General features: G+C 35.9%; 2 protein-coding genes across 2 annotated transcripts; both read left to right on the top strand.

Annotated features, from left to right (window-relative positions):
- Nucleotides 1–1,356: 1,356 nt before the first annotated feature.
- LOC141341155 (signal recognition particle 9 kDa protein-like) lies at nt 1,357–2,438 on the top strand. Its single transcript, XM_073846294.1, has 3 exons — nt 1,357–1,494; nt 1,764–1,832; nt 1,909–2,438. The coding sequence occupies exons 1-3, from the start codon at nt 1,423–1,425 to the stop codon at nt 2,026–2,028; spliced, it is 261 nt and encodes an 86-aa protein (XP_073702395.1). The 5' UTR covers nt 1,357–1,422; the 3' UTR covers nt 2,029–2,438.
- A 1,624-nt stretch (nt 2,439–4,062) lies between these two features.
- Nucleotides 4,063–17,068, top strand: LOC141340922 (epoxide hydrolase 1-like). Its single transcript, XM_073846040.1, has 9 exons — nt 4,063–4,140; nt 4,899–5,092; nt 5,182–5,362; nt 6,806–7,024; nt 7,115–7,244; nt 13,810–14,024; nt 14,143–14,251; nt 14,620–14,742; nt 16,313–17,068. The coding sequence occupies exons 2-9, from the start codon at nt 4,910–4,912 to the stop codon at nt 16,521–16,523; spliced, it is 1,371 nt and encodes a 456-aa protein (XP_073702141.1). The 5' UTR covers nt 4,063–4,140; nt 4,899–4,909; the 3' UTR covers nt 16,524–17,068.
- The last annotated feature ends 2,687 nt before the right edge of the window (nt 17,069–19,755 follow it).

Below are 19,755 nucleotides of genomic sequence, written 5' to 3'. Positions count from 1 at the left end.
GTTGTACTGAAACATAACTGTGATATTGACACATACTTATTGCTGGAGATATAGCCCACACACACACACACACACACACACACACACACACACGCACGTACGCACGCACGCACACACACACACACACACACACACACACACACACACACACACACACACACACACACACACACACACACACACACACACACACACGCTCTGCTCCAGCATCAGTATAAACACATTATATGATAAATACTTAAGAAATAACAGTCCTGTGGTATATTATGTTATTTTGTTGAATTTTTATTTTTTTTTAATAAGAAGAAAGTACGCCTGCTGGACATGCCGGCGTGAGATGCCGCTGCAAGATGCCGCTGTGAGATGCCGATGCCGCTGCTAGATGCCGCTGCGAGATGCCGATGCCGCTCTGGCATCTGGAGATGCCGCTGTAGCGGCACCTGCCGGAGAAAAACAGCGGCATCTCGAGATGCCGCCGGAAGTGCCGCTGAGAGATGCCGATGCCGCAGTTTGAGCCAGCCCTCTCTCCTTGCTTGAGCAACTTAATATCCAAATCTAGAAGTCAAATGCATTGAATTGTTTATAATACGTTGAGTTTAAACGTGAACATGTCTAGTATTATTGTATTAGTGTACTGTGATAAAAGACTATCCCAATGCTGAAAAAGCACGTTTGGATTTGAAATTAAAATAACAGATAAATGGTGTGTTTGTGGTAAACACCCGCGGATCAGGAACGGACTGCAAACGCGTCCTGTGTGAAAGCAAAACGAGCATACGCAACGCACACGGACTATACGCACTGTATACGGAGTATGTGTGAAACAGGCGTCAGGATAGGACGAGACACAAAGTTGTGTACCAGCAGGGAGCGCACCGAGGCTTAAAAAGCCGCTGAAAATCATCTCCTGAGCTGCATTCAAATCCGCAGGACGTTTTGAGTCTTACTGGAAGCAGTTGTAGCTAGAACGCGTAATCTTAAAAAAATGATTAAAAAAAGTTATCCTAATGGATATGTAACTAACATAGGTATTAAACTCCGATTAAGCAATTACTATAAAGTAATTTTAAATACAATCATCACAATCAACTATGATTGACCTACGTTGGCCAGCGCTGCAAAACGAAACAAGAACCACGTGACAACGCAGCAGCTAAGTTCCGCCCTCTTTTCAACCCATTTCACACTGGTTCCTTTTGAACCAATCACGATCCACAAATCCGACACGTACACTACGTAGTGTGTACACTTCAGTGTGCACGTTTTCTATTGGCGCGTTCAGCTGCCGACCAATCATAGTGCGTTTTTCCACGACTAAAGGTGGCCATATTTTATGCCACCTGGGGTTTGCTTCAAACAGCTGTATTTTGTTACGCCGCTAAAATATTTAATAAATACCCTATATTTAGTGTTTATTACATCATGCCTTATTATCAGACGTGGGAAGAGTTTGCTCGAGCTGCAGAAAAACTTTATTTGACGGACCCGATGAAGGTAAATGATAAACAACCCTTTTAGTTTGATGCTACTAGCTACAAGCACAGCTCATATTCATGTATTTTACAGTCAAACTGCAACTTATCAAAGTTATGAAAATGTATTGTAGAGTAAATTCGCCATGTCGTCGGTGTGTAAAACATGTTATATAATGTATATGTGCTTGTATGCTTCTAAACGTAACTGTCAGGCAGAGAAATGAAGTAGTATTCAAGCCTGAACCGTACTGATGTACTTTAACTGTTTTGTTAATGTTGATTATTCAGGTCAGGGTGGTTTTGAAATATCGACACTGTGATGGAAACCTTTGCATGAAAGTCACAGATGATACTGTGGTAAGTTTTGTGTTTTTAAATGGGCTTTTTTTCTTGGTTCTATGTAGATCATGTTATATTTACTGTTTTCTTTCAGTGTTTGCAGTACAAAACTGACCAGGCCCAAGATGTAAAGAAGATTGAGAAACTGCATGGGAAGTTGATGAGATTAATGGTCTCCAAAGAGTCCCACAGTGGAGCTATGGAAACGGATTGAATGAATCAAAGGATCTGTTGGGATTGGACAGTTGTTTGTTACACAATCTGACTGACAATGAAAAGAGATGGATCTACAGGAGGATGGAGATGAAGTTTGGTTGATGTTTATTGACTATATACTGAGAATGTTCAAGATTCAATGCTCGTTTGGAGAGCAAGCAGCGAGAACATCCTACAAGAGGCTGATTTTTATGTTCCTGTTCGGAGGTCGGACAACATAGTAATGGTTATATAGCCGTTTTCATTTGGTCTGCCTATTATTTAATGTTTGGAGAACGTTTTAACTGCAACATTTTTAAGCAGGACCTTCTTTATTTCTTAGATTACGATAAAAACCCAGTCCTGAAGTTTGTATATCTATGCATGATGTACAATGAACCTAAATAAATGTTTTGTTTTCTTATTTCATTTTACTTTACAAGCATTACTGTCTATATACTTTTAATGAGTGTCTTTAAGGGTCATTAAAAAAAAATGTGAAGTGTATATATGTGACCCTGGACCACAAAACCAGTCTAAGTAGCAAAAAAATACACTAGGTCAAAATAATTAGATTTTCTTTCATGACAAAAATTATTAGGATATTAAGTAAGGATCATGTTCCATGAAGATATTTTGTACTTTTTTTTTTTTTTTTTTTTTTTTTGAAATATTTATTCAAACTTAATTTGATTAGTAATATGCATTGCTAAGAAGAATTTAATTTGGACAAGGTGATTTTCCCAATATTTTCATTTTCTTGCACCCTAAGATTCTAGATTTTCAAGTAGTTGTATCTCAACCAAATATTGTCTAATTTTAAAAATTTTGACCCTTATGGCTGGTTTTGTGGTCTACATATGCTTCTGTCCAAAAACACTTTTTCTTAAGATGGTTGTGGACTGAAGGGTGTCAGTTTTATAAAAAACTGAAACTACTCGATGTTTTAGAAATTGTAAACTAGTTTTTAAACAATTTAAAAGGATGGTTCATCTTCAGAACAAAAATGAAGGCTATTTTGGCTATATTTTGAGCCTGCATAGACAGCAACGCAACTACCTAGATCAAGCCCCAAAAACTTAGTAAAGACATCATTAAAATACTCCATATTTTATGAAGCTATGAGATTACTTTTTGTGCTCAAAGAAATTGAAAATAATGACTTTATTCAATATTTTTTTCACTCCTGGGACAGTCTGTGTGATTTGACCATGGTAGGACTCTTGCTATAAGAGTTATTTTGTGTTTTGATGATGAACGAAAGGCCTTACAGGTTTGGAACAACATGAGGGTGAATAATTAATGACAGAATTCGTATTTTTTGGTAAACTTTTCCTTTAAAACTTTGGTTTTATATCTATTGAAATGTCTGTATTGGTTAATAGATACAATTTATTATTCACAGGAAATCTGGCCTACCTGCTTAGATGACTTTCCAGTAACTTTATGCCCTTAAACTGCCATGTTTAAAGTAGCAACATGGGTTCCTCAGGCGGACAAAATCTTGTCAGGATGTACAGCTGCTGTGGTAAAACATTGATAGCACAACCACTCAGTACACGGCACGCTATACCACCATTATTGACATATTTTGTGAGTACGTTTAACAAAAGTAACTGATATAAATCGTAGTGAATCATAAGTGTTTTACCTCAGAAAACCCGCCCTCCTGTCAGTCTCCCTGAGCGGGCGCTGTTCCAGTCAGGCATAAATATATAAATTGTTTACTTAGGTGCAATAAAAAAAAGCTTTATTTTTGGATACAGTTGTACTATTTTGATTTCTAGAACGTTTTTATTGTAAAAGGTTATTACCTAACTGATTTCTTGAACGTTTTTATTGCGAAAGGCTATTACCTAACTACAACAATCACAATGCAAATTTGTGAAATGTGAAAACGTTTGCTTGGTGTGCATTTATTTTGTAACACAATAAAACCACCACTATTTTTTGAAAGAAGTAAACGAATATTACATAACAGAACAAAACTGCTTTTCACAATAAAAGGTAGCGTGCGCAGCGCCTGACTATATTGTGACCATTATGTGACTACATTTCCCATGGTGCATTGGGGGTGTGTTACTGCGTCTTGGTGCTAAACGATCGCAGCATTACTTTGCTACTTATTGAGGTGAGTGTGCTTCATGTCTGGCATTATTAATCATGGCGTTTTTGCAGATTTTACCTAGACTGTCAATTATTATTAATCTCAAGCAACAGCATATCAATCGGTTAGCGTGTTTGTATGGCTCGATCTATACATGTACAATTATGACTGTCAAATCACTGGTTATGCAACAACTTATTCGTTCAACAATAATAAGTTTGTTAAGGTAAATGCAATTAAAAAGTAACTTCTGTGCAGGTTATGTTAACTGCTTGGTGGTTCACCGAACTGAAAAGTTGCTTAGGCTCTTACTAAAATTCCACTAAAATTCTTTAGCCTCTTAGAATAAATTATTTATTCAGATAGTTAAAACTGTGTATATCAGTTGTTTGTGCAGAAAAGGTAGTATGTCAGATGAGGTTGTCTATTTTGATCTTTATTTTGTAAATAATTCATAATTAGAACAGCCCACATTTTGACATTCCTGTTTACAGGGTATTTAGTCTGCATTGGGAGTTAGACAGAGAAGAGCTTTGTCATGCATTATGCCCCAAATGTTGTAACTAAAGTCCATTCTAATCCCAGTGCTGGGAATGTTGTGCAACAATAAACCTTTGCTCCATTCTCTTGCATGCATGCGTGCATTAAAAGCACATTGCCTAGTGGTTGTATGAAAGGTTGCAGGTTCAAACTCTGCAATCCGTGAGCAGTCGCCATTTATCCCTTGAGAAAGACACTCAGCTTACACCAAAGAGATAAAAATGTTATTTGCTTCATTCCAGGGCCCTAAACTATGTACACAGAGTTGGCAGTGGCGTTGGGGCTCGGAGCGGTGGTAGCCTGGGTATTCCTGAAGAAGAGAAAGACTGTCCTGAAAACTCAGGATGGGTGGTGGGGTGTGGGAGCTTGTCCCCAAGGACCCGAGGATGACAGCATCCGCCCTTTTAAAGTTGAGACAACTGCAGAAGAGATTGAGGTAAATCTCAATAACATTTCACATAGTTGTTTCAGTGGAAATACTTTTTGGTATTTTGTCTTTAGCAAAAGCTCCTTTATATTTCTTAGGATCTGCACCGCAGGCTAGATCAGACCCGCTCCTTTCCTTCTCTTGAAGACAGTCAGTTTCACTATGGCTTTAACTCCAAATACCTTGAGAAGGTTGTGTCTTATTGGAGGAATGATTTTAACTGGAAGAAGCAAGTGGATAAACTGAACAAATATCCTCATTTCAAAACCAAAATCGAAGGTGAGCCCTGACTAGTATAAAGATATAGTAAAGTTGTGGTCACATTAGTGAAATTTCCGACACAATTCTGCATGAAAAACACAAAAGATTTACAAAATGCATTGCAGATTTCACACAGATCATGCAAACTTTCACAGAGCAACGGTAAATGCACCTCAAAGGAATAGTTTAATAATGATTTTAAATACAGCTGACAATTGACTCAGGCCAGACTCATATAGATGAGTTTGTTTCTTCATTTGAAAGGTTTGGGAGCTATTCAGCATTCCATATATGAATGAAAGTCCATATAGCTGATAAAAACAACAGAATAATCCACAAGCAATCCACACGACTCTAGTCTGTCAATAAATATTTTTTTTTTTTTTACTTTAAACCATCCATAATCCCATTCCCAGTCTAAAATACCATTCCATAATCAATAGTAATGCTTCCTTCATTGAAACTTCCTTCATCCCCTGTTCTTCAAAATCCACTGTTGGACTGTTTTTGCTTGTAAACAGTGCTTGATCTGTACATATTTCTCTCCTGATTCAGACTAGACAGCTTTTTCACTGTAAAAATACGTATTATGGATAGAGGACTCATATTTTAGACAGAAGCAGTGGTTTGAAATTAAAAACATTAAGGATTTGATTCTTACAAACACAAAGCTTTTCGATTCAAGACATTAATTGATCAACTAAAGTGATATTGTGTATTATTTTGATGTCTTTATCAGCTGTTTAAAATCTCATTGTGATGGCACCCATTCACTGCAGAGAATAAATTCAATTGTAAGCAAATAATGTAATGCTAAAATTTTCCAAAAATATTTATTCCTTTAAAACTACAGGCGAACCAAAATTTATTCAGACACCTTCAACATTTCTCACATTATCATAGTTTATTTGCTATAGTTTAGAAAATGGTAATAAAATATAACAAGAACTCAAGTTAAACTGTGTCAGAACAAATTCATCTTGATAATGTCAGATAACTTTGATAGAAAGTTATGTAATGGATTACAGTCAACCAAAATTCAGACAACTATTATAACACACCTATCAAGTTACCAAGCAATGCTCAATTTTGTTCAGTCTGTGGTGTAAAAAGGTTGCATTAGCAAATTAAGAAAAAACACTTAAGCAAAACATGGTCAGGTCAAAATGACTGAATAATTTTTTTAATCAGTTTTACTGGTAGTCCACTGTATAAAGAATTTTTGGGTATAATATGTCACAGTTTACTGTATTTTGCTATCCTTACTGACATAAATGAACTATAGTGTCCTGCACCCACTAGTAAAAAAATATCAAAAATTTGATCTGGTGTCTGAATAATTTTTGGTTTGACTGTATATTTTTCACTGAGAGATGCTTATGTTTTTTGCATATATCATCAGTAGTACATCACAACTGATTCCATTTTAATTCTGTGTTGTGTTGTCCTCTATAACAAAAGGTATTGATATTCACTATGTTCATGTGAAACCGAAGAACCTGCCTGAGGGAACCCGTGCTCTGCCTCTGATGATGGTACATGGATGGCCAGGCTCCTTCTATGAGTTTTATGGTATCATCCCCCTACTCACGGAGCCATCCAATCCGGATGACATAACCTTCGAAATCATTTGTCCCTCAATACCTGGTTATGGTTTCTCAGAAGCCCCACATAAGAAAGGTAAAGGGCAAACAACCCAACCTAACAGATTCAAACATGTATATTTTTCATGTTTTGCATTTTTTAACGATCAAAATGTGTTTTGCACAGGTTTTGACGGTGTATGTGCTGCACACATATTCAATAAACTGATGAAGAGGCTTGGTTTCAACCAGTACTATGTTCAGGGAGGAGACTGGGGCTCACTTATTACCACTAATATGGCCCAGCTGGACCCCAAGTATGTATAAAAGTAGTGGCTCTTGACTCTCCATGTCTCTCCAAGTCTCCACTTTATCCACATTTCTAATAAGTTTCCCTTGGAAGTTCACATTTACAAGTTGGGAAGTAATTACAACATTAGATGCAATAAATTTGAAGCAAAATGGCATTGTAGCTTTTCTATAAAAAAAAATCTAGGGCTCCTCTCGACTAAAGATTTTTCTGGTTGACTAGTAGTCATTCATTCGAAGCATTAGTCGGCTATTAGTCACACGTTTATTAATAAACCATATAAATCATAATAATGAGCCTTTACAGGGTGGCCGCGGATCCTTAAAAAGTCTTAAAAAGTCTTAAATTGCGTTGTCCTAAAATAAGGCCTTTAAATGTCTTAATTTGTCTTAAATCTAAATCCAAGGGTCTTAAATTTTTTACACTTTGAGAAGGGAAAGTTTATCGTTTTGAGGAGAATCTCCTGCGCAGGTTCTAAATCTGTTCTGTTGCTATAGACACACGCTTGCTTGACAACGCCTCAGTGTTGCAAGATTTAGCGGGTTTCCGCCCAACTACACGCATTTGATTCGCAGATTAACTGTTAAATTTAACCATCATAGAGTAAAAGTTTATAATTAGCACGTTTTTACGTTGCCGCACACACCTGACGCGAGCACGCGCAGAGAGAGAGAGAGAGAGAGAGAGGAGAGAGAGGCGCGCGATTCACACAGATTGATTCCTCTTTAACTGCTATTTGAACGGAAACGTACATACCAAGTCATGTCTTAATACCCGTTTAGGTATTCTGTTTAACAGTCGTTTATGTCTTCAGTGAACCGAAACAGCTGAGAAATAGGGCTGGGAATCGATTCCAAAAAGAATCGATTCCTCGATTCCGAGGCATTGGGAATCGAGAGTCGATTCCAACGTTTGGAATCGATCCTCTCAAGGGGAATCGACTCCTCATTCAGAGCCGTTTTCAGTTCAACAAAACTTACCTCTTAAACGGAAGGCTGCATTCCATGAAGGCTGCATATTTCGGCTGCAAGTCATCAAACGTCGATTGACGAAAATAAACGTAATAAAAATTAGTTTAAGGACGCAGCCTTCAGTTTGAGAAGCACCCATTAATTTGCCTCTTGCTCACTAATAGTTATTATAGTCTGATACATTTCCACAAAAAGATTCGTTCGGATAGATTATTTAAATGAACCAGTTCAAAAAACGATTCAGATGTTATTTTACGGGAAAACTGGCTCATGATGTCCACAATTTAGAGCGCTGCACGACAGAATAGATCATGACGTGTCTTGATCTTATTTACATCTTAAATAAATGCTATTTTTAATCTATCAGCCACAGTGGCGGCTACTGGTCTGTCAAATAGGGGAAGCTCATTTTCGGCCTACATCATAAAATTGTCTATTTATTTAAAAGTAAATTCTGCCCTACGTTCCTTTTCAAGAAAATGGTCTGTGACCCTGTCGTACCAACTAGGCGTCTTTTCCAGTGGATTTCGTGTGCAGTTTCACCCAGGACGCTAGCCTAGCCTACTATATGAATGAATGAATGAACGATCTAAAAAAAATATTAAACTCTGTAAAAGTGAAACAAGGAATGTGGTGTATAATTGTGTGAAATGTATGATGAAAATCAAGCAATTTCGCCAAGCAAATATAAGGAAATAGGTTGCAGCAGTTTTTATTTCGACTGAACTTGAGAAATCCACGATGGGACGGAGCGCGAATAGCTTCAGCGATTCCTTATAGTACAAAATCGCTGTCAGTCAAAAGGAGATGCAATCTTTCGACAGACCCTCCAATCATCACGCAGAAGCTCAGCGTCCAGGCCAGCCCACTCCTCATTCACTCCCAGAGACGCTGAGCGTCCGTGGGCGGGACATAATCGCAGCGTTTATCCAATGACCGTCTAGTTTCAAAGCACTGAAAAAAAAACGTTCAAAGCAGCCCCATTGAAGTCAATGGACGCTGGGCTTCAATGGGGAAATGCACTGTGACGCTACGGGAATGTATGAGAAGAAAATCAAGTCAGCCGACCTGCTATTTCTAACTGATTCTGAACGAACTCGTCTTTGAGATGAACTTTTTCTAACGCATTTTTTAGTCAATAAAATGTTAATACAATAGTACGTAATTTGACCATTAATTTTGTGACATTATAGGGGAAGCTGAGCTTCCCTTGCAGTCTTAAAGAAATCGCCACTGATCAGCCAAATGATAACTCTGAAAGAAAACGCAGAGAGCACGTATCAGTGGCCGAGAGCGCATCTGATTGACAGTTCTCGCCACGAGCTCTCATATCAGTGTTGTTGTTAAAGTTCTGTTTATTTTGTTTCAGTGTATAGTTTTGTCATTTTATACACGTCACATCTTGTTTTATTCATGCAATAAATGCATGTCCACTGCTGAGCTGTGGGTTATGACTAATTTCCTGGGCAACGAATTACAATTTGAAATCAGTCAGAGCTACAGAAAAATAGTATATATATATCTTCTTTTTTTTTTTTTTTTTTTTTTTTTACAAATGAAGCTTAATATTATGAGAAGGTAACTTTATACAACCTTTACATCCTGCATACATTGCGAAATTAGCTTCCTCCAATCTAAAAAACAAGAATCGAAAAAGAATCGAAACAACAGTGAGGAATCGATTCTGGAATCGAATCCAATCGATTCCAGAACCAGGAATCGGAATCGGAATCGATTCCAAAATTTTCGGAATCGAACAGCCCTACTGAGAAAGAGATGCGTGCCAGTATTCGGTTCGTCCATTTGGCCTTAAAGAGACAGCGTCCTATAAATACCTGCAGTGAGAAACACTAGTTATTTTACAATTAATTATTAAATTTCCCCTCCTGAATACTAGTGTTATTGATTTTATTACTAACTTTATATTGTATTCATTTACACTTGTCATTTGTGTAATTGTTCTTGTTTTGTTACTGAACTTTAGTTCAGATAGTAGTTTTTGCTGTGGATGAGAAGTAGCCTACCTAAAGTAAGCATTCAGTAATTAGGAAAAAAACAAACTTTTTTTTTTTTTTTTGCTGATCCGAAAAATGATCCGATCCATGGCTCAAAATCCGTGTTTGTTACATTGGCTTCAAAGTGTGTGAGAGCCTTGACTTTGTCATGGAATAGAAAATAATTTCTTCTTCTGGAATAGTGTTTTCTGTTTAATATTCCCAAGAATAATCAGTTAAATAAAATAATAATTTAAAATATCTTCATAGTTTTGTGCTAGACTTTTGCGGGACTTTCAATTTGGTCTTAAATTTTGTTTGAAAATGGTATTAAAAAGTCTTAAAATGTCTTAAATTTAACTTGGTCAAACCTGTAGACACCCTGTTCATATTAAAACGGTCTTTTTGCATTTCAGTTTTCACAGACACTAGTCCATATCGCGATTTGAATTAAGTGACAGACCATATTTGATTTATGAATCCAAAAAACGACGAATTTACGTGGCATTTCGCGCTATAATAGATTCGATTTTTATGAATGAAGGACGACGTGATCCCGCCTGTGTTTTGGCGGAGGAGACATAAACGCGCGACCATATTCTATAGTCTTTGGTATATATCCGCGTTAAACTATCAAGGTGAAAGTCATCATAGCTTGCGTAGTTTAGACCCAGCTCCCAACCCAATTTTGAGAATAGATTAACGGCGATATTTTTTTTATCGCCCGATAAAAGTCTCACGTTAACGCAGCACGTTAACGCCGATAACGGCCCACCACTAGTTTAAATACATAAAAATGCTAAAAAACAAAAACAAAGAATTTGTGGGACCTGAAGTATTTGTCCAAAGAACTGCAGGCAGTTTAACTGTTCAGGACAAACAAGTGACTCATTACTATCACTAAACAAAAAAACACAGCTGTGAATCATTCAGGTAACACACAGTATTAAGAATCAAGGGGATGTAAACTTTTGAACAGGGTCATTTTTTTATAATTTCTACTATTGTTTTCTATTGTGGACTATAAGTTAACATCTTATATGTGAAATATCTTATTCATTTTGCATGATCCCTCCTATTTTGATAAAATTATTAACGCTTAGATTCTGCACGGTGTATGTAACTTTTTGACCTCAGCTGTATATGGCAACTTGTGGCTTTTTTCAATTTAATATAATAAGGAAAAGAAAGAAAACTTTGAGCCATTTTTTTATTTTATTTTTGTAATAAAGTGACAGTATTTAAAAGCCCTCAGCAGCAGCATAATCATATTTATACACAGTCTATGTATGTTTAGACAGAAGTTTAAACATTCAGTCTTACAGTAATTAATTAAAGCGTATTATTCAGAGTCTTGGTTAAACTCCCGCCACCATGATAAGGATCTCATTACCATTCACTTAAAAACAATGCCATGGAAAGCATCAGACTGCTGTGTGTGTGTAAGCTTGAGTGAGTCTACTCCATCTGTATTAAACACATTCAGCAAAGTAGTCTGGGGAAACAGAGCACTTCTTCACCAACATCTCCACACTGCAACACATAGAAGACAGTCACATTTTATATTATATTTATATACAGGGTTTCCGCGGGGTCTTAAAAAGTCTAAAATTTAAAAATCAAAATTTTAGGCCTTAAAAAGTCTTAAATTCGCTGTTCTAGGTCTTAAATAATTTTACACAGGTCTTATTTTTCCGATGTCCATGTAACGCTACCTCTAATGCTCATCTAAATTCTCTTTCTGTTGTTTCCGTGGTGTTGTAGTTCTTTATTTCACTATTCCAAATATAATTTGCTGAATTTAAACTACAAATGAGACCAGCATGCAATAGCCAATCAGCTTTCTGTTATTGGCGCGAGTCTCTCTCGGATTGTACCGCAGAAGTCAAATGGATTTAATTTTTTAGCTATGGGGAAGTGCAAGTTTAGCGATACTGGGCTTGGAAAAACTGAATATAGGGCTTGGCTAAGGCCAGTTGCTAACAACTGTATATTTTTTTCTCCCTCTGTGGAAGTTACTGCGTCTTCAGACAGAATCGCAGTATTTATATAACATTTCTAACATATATATTTATAAATCAATAAATGTATTTAAAACATTAATCTCACTTTTAATTTTGCAGTGTAAATTATGTAATCTCACTGCTAACAGACATTTAGAATTCATTGATAAATTCATAAAATAAATTTCAAAGGTACGCATACATTTCAAAAGTAAAAAAAAAAATCGCTTCAGAATTTTTTTTTTTACATCAGATATTTCTAGTGGTACTTTTATGGGGATATTTTGTGTGGAATAGTATCTGCTGATATGGAAAGTTCACTGTATATCGTAGTAATAAATTTAATTTATGACAGCCATGAAATTTTGTTTACTTTTTACATTAAACACATTAAATATCACATATGCATGTAATATAATATCTATTTCCATTACAGGTTTAGGTCTTAAATTTCATATAAGGTGGTATTAAAAAGGTCTTAAAAAGTCTTAAATTTCACTTGTTCATATCTGCAGAAACCCTGCTTTAAGTGCTTACATAGCCTAATAAGCGTTCAAGTGCGCACAAAAAAAGCCACAGCACATCGGCAGATAAAATAATTATGAATGTGCTAGGGAGAAACAGCAAGGAGACTGCATTAACGTTTTAATAATTTATTGATAAACTAGCGCTTTCTTTTTGTTTTCGGTTTAAGAGATGAAGTCGGCAAAACTGATTTATCATGGATGCAACTATATGCATGTATGTTTCATACGGATTACATAATCTGAGAATATTTGTTTTCTGTTTGAATTGATTTATTTAAAAGTAGACATTTCACTCTCTATAGCAGGGTTCCTCAAATCTTACCCTGGAGGTCCAATGCGCTGCAGAGTTTAGCTCCAACCCTGATGAAACTCACCTACCTGTGATTCTCTAATGATCCTGAAGACCTTGATTAGCATTCTCAGGTGTGTTTGATTAGGGTTAGAGCTAAACTCTGCAGTGCATTGGACCTCCAGGGTAAGATTTGAGGATCCCTGCTCTATAGATACATTTCTCATGTCTGTAAGGCAAGTATACACAGAGTTTCGAAGTTTTGTGCTCAAGTCGCTGAGAGACTGAGACGACAGAAAGCGCATCCTGTTTGCTTTCATTATTTTACAAAAGCACAACGTGTTGTTGTTATTGTGAGAGCACCAGCGCCTCCATCTGTCATGCAGTAAACGCACTATTATTCTGCTTCCACACTCGGCAAAGACACTTGAATAGCACACATTTTTCTAGGTTAACATTAGATTGAGCTGCCATGTAAAGTTGCTACTACTTAAATACTGTATTTCAGATGAAAAGCCATATTTGAGGTCGATGAATGATAGGTGAGCTTTAGAATCTCCTGCCCGATGTACTACATTACCACATAGACCAGACATTAACAATCTGTCCGTCATGGACTGCGTGACTTCGCCACTTCCTGACTATTTTTTTTTCCGGAGACTTCGCGAATACAAATTTGGTCCAAGCCTCTTCTTTAGGGGGCCGCCCTAAAAAATCTGAAATAAACAGATTTCAAGTACTTGAAAGATTTCAACAATTGACTTGTTGTTCATCTTTGTTCTCCTCAGTGCTGTGAAAGGCCTCCACATTAACTTTGCTCCTCCGGGAAAAGCAGGCCTCCTAATGATGTTGTCTATATTTTTTGGTCGCCGATTCCCCAAACTCTTCGGCTTCACTGAGCATGATGTGAAACGTCTTTTCCCGTCTATGCAAAAACTTGTAATAGACACAATAAGGGAGTCTGGATACATGCACATACAGTCGACTAAACCTGACACTGCAGGTGAGTACAACTTTTAATACATTCCTTTAAGAATTTGTTGTGACATTGGTTGATTGGATTATATATTTAGTGTTATTAAACAACAGAATTGGATTTGAAGCTTGACTGTATTTCACAGGCCGTGGATTGAATGACTCTCCCGTTGGTTTGGCTGCCTACATTTTGGAGAAATTTTCAACCTGGACTGATCCTGATTTTAAGAAGCTTGAGGATGGTGGGCTGGAGAGGTAGTCATTTTTGAGTTCTTTTTCCTTAATGTAGAGGTAAGCTTATGGGTGAGACTTCCAGTTCATTAGCCACTATAAAGAAAAATATCAAGAAGAATAAAGAATAAACGGTAAAGCTGTTGCACTACAAACCAGTGTGTTTATAATTAAGATAATACATTAAAATAATATGGTAAGACACACCAATTTGCAATATCAAGCCGCAAAATGAGCTGTTTTGTACAGCTAAAAATAGATGAACGGGGATGAGACCAGAAGACAAACCCGTAAAATGTACAAATGGCTGCGCCCACTCTTATGGAAAGGAAAAAGGTGGATAGGTCAGTGAAATGTCGGTTTAGTTAAATAATCTGTTGATTCCCCAACAGGAAGTATTCTCTTGATGATCTTCTGACAAATGTGATGATCTACTGGACCTCTAGATGCATTATATCCTCAATGCGTTTCTATAAGGAGAATTTTAGCAAAGGCCTGAACCAGCTCCATGCAAAGTAAGAGAACTACAGGCTTTGATTAACATTATGTGAAGCTGTATTTTCTGTTTAGTACTCATCAATACTGTGTTCCTAAAAGTATTTAGGCTGTGTGTAAATATGTACACTACTGTCAGGGGTCAGCAAAATATATTTTGATGCTTTAAGTTTCTTATACTAAACAAGGATGCATTTATATATGGAAGCCCATTTCCGCCACTGAACAAAAAAAGAGGTTATTGCGACTTTTTATTCCACAATTCTTCTTTTTTTACATAACAGTGTGGAACAAACTCGCAATTCAGACTTTTTTTCTCAGAATTGTGAGATAAAAACTCGCAATTGCAAGTTATCAAGTCTAGTTTTGAGGGGAAGTGACTGATATGTTCTCAGAATTGCAAGTTTATATCTTACAATTCTGACTTAACTCAGAATAGTTTAAAATACGAATGGCAAGATATAAACTCACAATTCTAAGTTTATAAATTGAGAAGTCAGAATTGCCAGTTTGTATCACGCAATTCTTACTTCATAACTTGCAATTGCAAGTTTATATCTTAAGAATTTAAAATAAAGTCAGAATTGCCAGTTTGTATCACATAATTCTGACTTTATAGCTCGCAATTGTGAGTTTATATCACGCAAATGGAGAAAAAAAGTCTGAATTGTGAGTTAATACCACACTATTCTGACTTAAATTCTCAGAATTGCAAGTTATATCTCACAATTCTGACTTTATAACTCGCAGTTGGGACTTTAGATCATGCAATAGACTTAATTTCTCAGAATTGCAAGTTTATATTTCAATTCTGAGGAAAAAAAGTCAGAATTGCCAGTTTGTATCACGCAATTTTGACTTTATAACTTGCAATTGCGAGTTTATATCTTAAGAATTGAAAATAAAGTCAGAATTGCCAGTTTGTATCACATAATTCTGACTTTATAACTCGCAATTGTGAGTTTATATCACGCAAATGGAGAAAAAAAGTCTGAATTGTGAGTTGTTATCACACTATTCTGACTTAATTTCTCAGAATTGCAAATTTATATCTCAAAATTCTGACTTTATAACTCGCAGTTGGGACTTTAGATCATGCAATAGACTTTATTTCTCAGAATTGCAAGTTTATATTCCAATTCTGAGAAAAAAAAGTCAGAATTGGCAGTTTGTATCACGCAATTCTGACTTTATAACTTGCAATTGCGGGGTTTGTATCATAAGAATTGAAAATAAAGTCAGAATTGGCAGTTTGTATCACATAATTCTGATTTTATAACTCGCAATTGTGAGTTTATATCATGCAATTCTGACTTTATAACTTGCAATTGCCAGAAAAATAAATTGTAAGATATAGTTTTTTAATGTTTTTATTTAGTGGTGGGAATGGGATTCCATATTTATTTGATGAAAAATAAAGTACAAACAGTAATATTGTAAAATATTGCAATTTAAAATGACTGTTTCTATTTGAATAAAAATAAAAAATAAAATGTATTATCGATGTTGAAAACATTTAAGATGCTTGAAATTTATGTGGAAGCCATGTTTACTTAAAATCGACTTTACTTTCACTTTTTTACCCAATAGGCTTCCAGTTTCCGTTCCGTCAGCTGTGGCATCATTCCCCAATGAGGTGATGCACTCCCCTAAATTGTGGGTGAAACAGAAATACCATAACCTCAAGACTTACACCCCCATGGCTCGCGGGGGCCATTTTGCTGCTATGGAGGAGCCGCAGTTACTGGCAGAGGATGTTCAGAACTTTGTCAAGATTGTGGAAAAGAGAAAGAAGAAATAAACAATTCTATATCTTTTCATTCATATTCATGGGACTAATGGAAGTCCCATGAATTATGAAGTAATAAATCAACCCCTGGACCACAACAAACTGCTAATCCTAATCATTACGGTATCAGAAACTATTATATTAACTATTATAATCAAATAGCGCTGTTTAATCCTAGAAATGTATTAACACAATTTTATTTGTATTATGTGCCTTTGTTTTATTTTAATTTAAATGATTATATAATGACATGAGCTTACTTTTGATATATTTCAGTGATTATTTATGGAGATGCTGAAGCATTTTGACAATTTTTGAATGGGACCACAGGAGTAATCACAGTAATAAAAATGACTGAAATCACAAAAGACAGTCGGGAAGACATTTTTATTGTTATCAAGACCAATTTTATTACACTTTCTCATTACAAACAATTCATCAAGAGGAAAAATGAGTGTTCATGATTCAATATAATGCCCACTAGAGTGGCTAAGTATATCTGTTCCTCTATTCTGCATTCATCTATATAAATAAAGGTTTCATCGCAATAGACGCTCTGCTGGCCAATGTAACTGCCTCTTTTTCACATAATGGAAAGTTCTTGGTGAGAACTTTCATGACCAGTCAAATAAAGAGACACTAAGTGAAGGCACAATCCAAAGCAATGAAGCTGGTCGGACTCCATTGCTTATGGTTTTCTGGAATGCATATTTGGGAAAATAAAATAGGAAAACTTCTATAAAAAATAAATATTCTCATAATATTTATAGAAACATAAATATTATGTCTGGAAATATTTATTTTACACTAACAAGATTGCGCTTTCCATATAAAATGAGTATTTAAAAATGTCATAAAAAACAATTCTCACAGTAAAGTTCAGTGTTTTTTTTTTTCCACATAGGCCCCATATTAGGGTTACACAGTTTTAGATTGTAGGTCAGCATAGTTTATAATAGCTCAATCCCTGCCTGTGTCGATTTAAAATGTGCTTGTGGTTATTCATTCCTCCTTTGATCGCTCTCACGGGAAATACTCTGAATTCTGAAATAAGACATTCTTGGGACAAAGAGAAATGATCAGTGGAACAATTGAGACGCAATATTCAGTTTGTAAATGCAAGTGCTCAATACTTAATAAAAGTATAGGTGTTCTAAAGCATTTTGCACATATAATTCAAGTAATTTCAGGTATGACAGATGGCAAGTCTACATGATCCAGTTTTACACATACATACATTATGACACTAATAATGTAAAAAAAAAAAAGTCTTTAACAATGAATATAATGACAAAACTTGTGAGAAATCAAGCTATGTTTACATTTTACAATAAAGAAATGATCTGTTTTGGGCCCTTTTCGGAATGTCACTAAATCCAAACTAATTTCTTATTTTTATACATGAATGTCATCATTACTCTAATAGATTGAACTGGATGGATTAAAAAACAGTATCATTGCGTGTTAAAGAATGACTGAACATTAAATTCATATCTATTCTGTAGCAGATTTCTAAGTACACGATTTACCACAGAATTGGGCTACTTTAACACTGTTTTTCTCAATTTTACCAGAGAAGCCAGTCAAAAAAAAAAAGTATTTTACCCCCTGGAACGCAGGGAACTCCCACCGAAATGATTGGGCTAGTTTTGAGTAGCAATTAGGCGGGTTTTGTTGTGAAAACTGACAACCCTGCTTGACATCAACTACTATCTCCAAACTGACAAATGTTTAGTTTTGCATCCTATACTGTTGGGCTAAAAATTAAGGTCATAACTGACCCTTCGCAGGGAACTTGATTGACAGGCGATCTGACCAGTCATAACGCAGAATCCACCATTTTGTCCAACAAACAAATCGACAAGAGAGTAGATTAACTTCGGTGGACGTGCACAAAAATTGTGTGTATTGACGTCTTTTTGCGGTTGAAATAAAATACCTTCTGATGTTCAGTCATGTTTATTTCACGCGTTAAGTAAATATAACGTGAAGTGCTACAGCAATGTCATGACACATTAAAGAGTCACAAAATGGTATTTATCGTTTGAATTTCTTAAAAAAAGACAATTTGAAAGCACAGGATGTGTACATGCGTTCAAAAACAGCAAACGATTGCCATGGAAAAGAGGGAGAATCGAGATCTATTTAAAAAGCTTGTTTAAGATGAAGTAGCGTCCTAATAATATGGTGTTCGTTGCGTGAGACGCTTGAAGAAGAAGTTCTCTTCCAGAACAAAAATTTACAGATGAATGACTCACCCCCTTGTTATCCAGGATGTTTATGTCTTTCTTTCTTCAGTCATGAAGAAATTATGTTTTTGAGGAAAACATTTCAGGAATGTTCTCCATATAGTGGACTTCTATAGTGCCCACGAGTTTGAACTTCTAAAATGCAGTTTAAATGCAGCTTCATAGGACTCTAAATCAGAAAGAATGGTCTTATCTTGTGAATTGATCGGTTATTTTGAGAAAAAAAAAAAAAACACAATTTACATACTTCTTAACCTTGTCTAGCTCTGTGTTCTGGTTCAAGACAGTTAGGGTATGTTGAAAAACTCCCATCTCATTTTCTCCTCCAACTTCAAAATTATGCTACATCGCTGTAGAAGTACCGAACCAGTCTTTACAAAGTGAACGTGCAAAGATCATCAAACACACTTTACAAAGAAAATGTAAAACAGTGATGTAGGATGATTTTGAAGTTGGAGGACAAAATGAGACGGGCGTTTTTCGACATACCCTAACTGACTTGAACCGGAATACACAGAGTTGACGCCAAGACAAGACGAGCATTTGAGGTTATAAAGTATATAAATTGTAAATCTTTTTACTAGATAAGACCCTTCCTCCTTGGCTGGGATTGTTTAGAGCCATTTAAAGCTGCATTTAAACTGCATTTTGGAAGTTCAAACTCACAGGCAGCATAGAAGTCCACTATATGGAGAGAAGTCCTGAAATGTTTTCCTTAAAAAACATAATTTCTTTACAAATGAAGAAAGAAAGACATGAACATCTTAGATGACAAGGGGGTGAGTAAATTATCTGTACATTTTTTAGAGGTGGGCATAGATTAATTTTTTTAATCTAGATTAATCTAGATTAAAATGGCTAATTTGAATTCTGCTGAAGGCATTCAGAATATGTGTGCTACCCAAATAATGACTAAAAGTAAGTCTTTGAGAACGGGTTTCTTAAGCCAGGTGGCGCATTAGACCAGGGGCCCATCTCCTGTTTCCAAAATGCAT

Source organism: Garra rufa, chromosome 8, assembly GCF_049309525.1.
Source record: "Garra rufa chromosome 8, GarRuf1.0, whole genome shotgun sequence".
NCBI lineage: Eukaryota > Metazoa > Chordata > Actinopteri > Cypriniformes > Cyprinidae > Garra > Garra rufa.
Note: the sequence above shows the minus strand (reverse complement) of the source record. Positions and strands in the feature narration are given on the sequence as shown.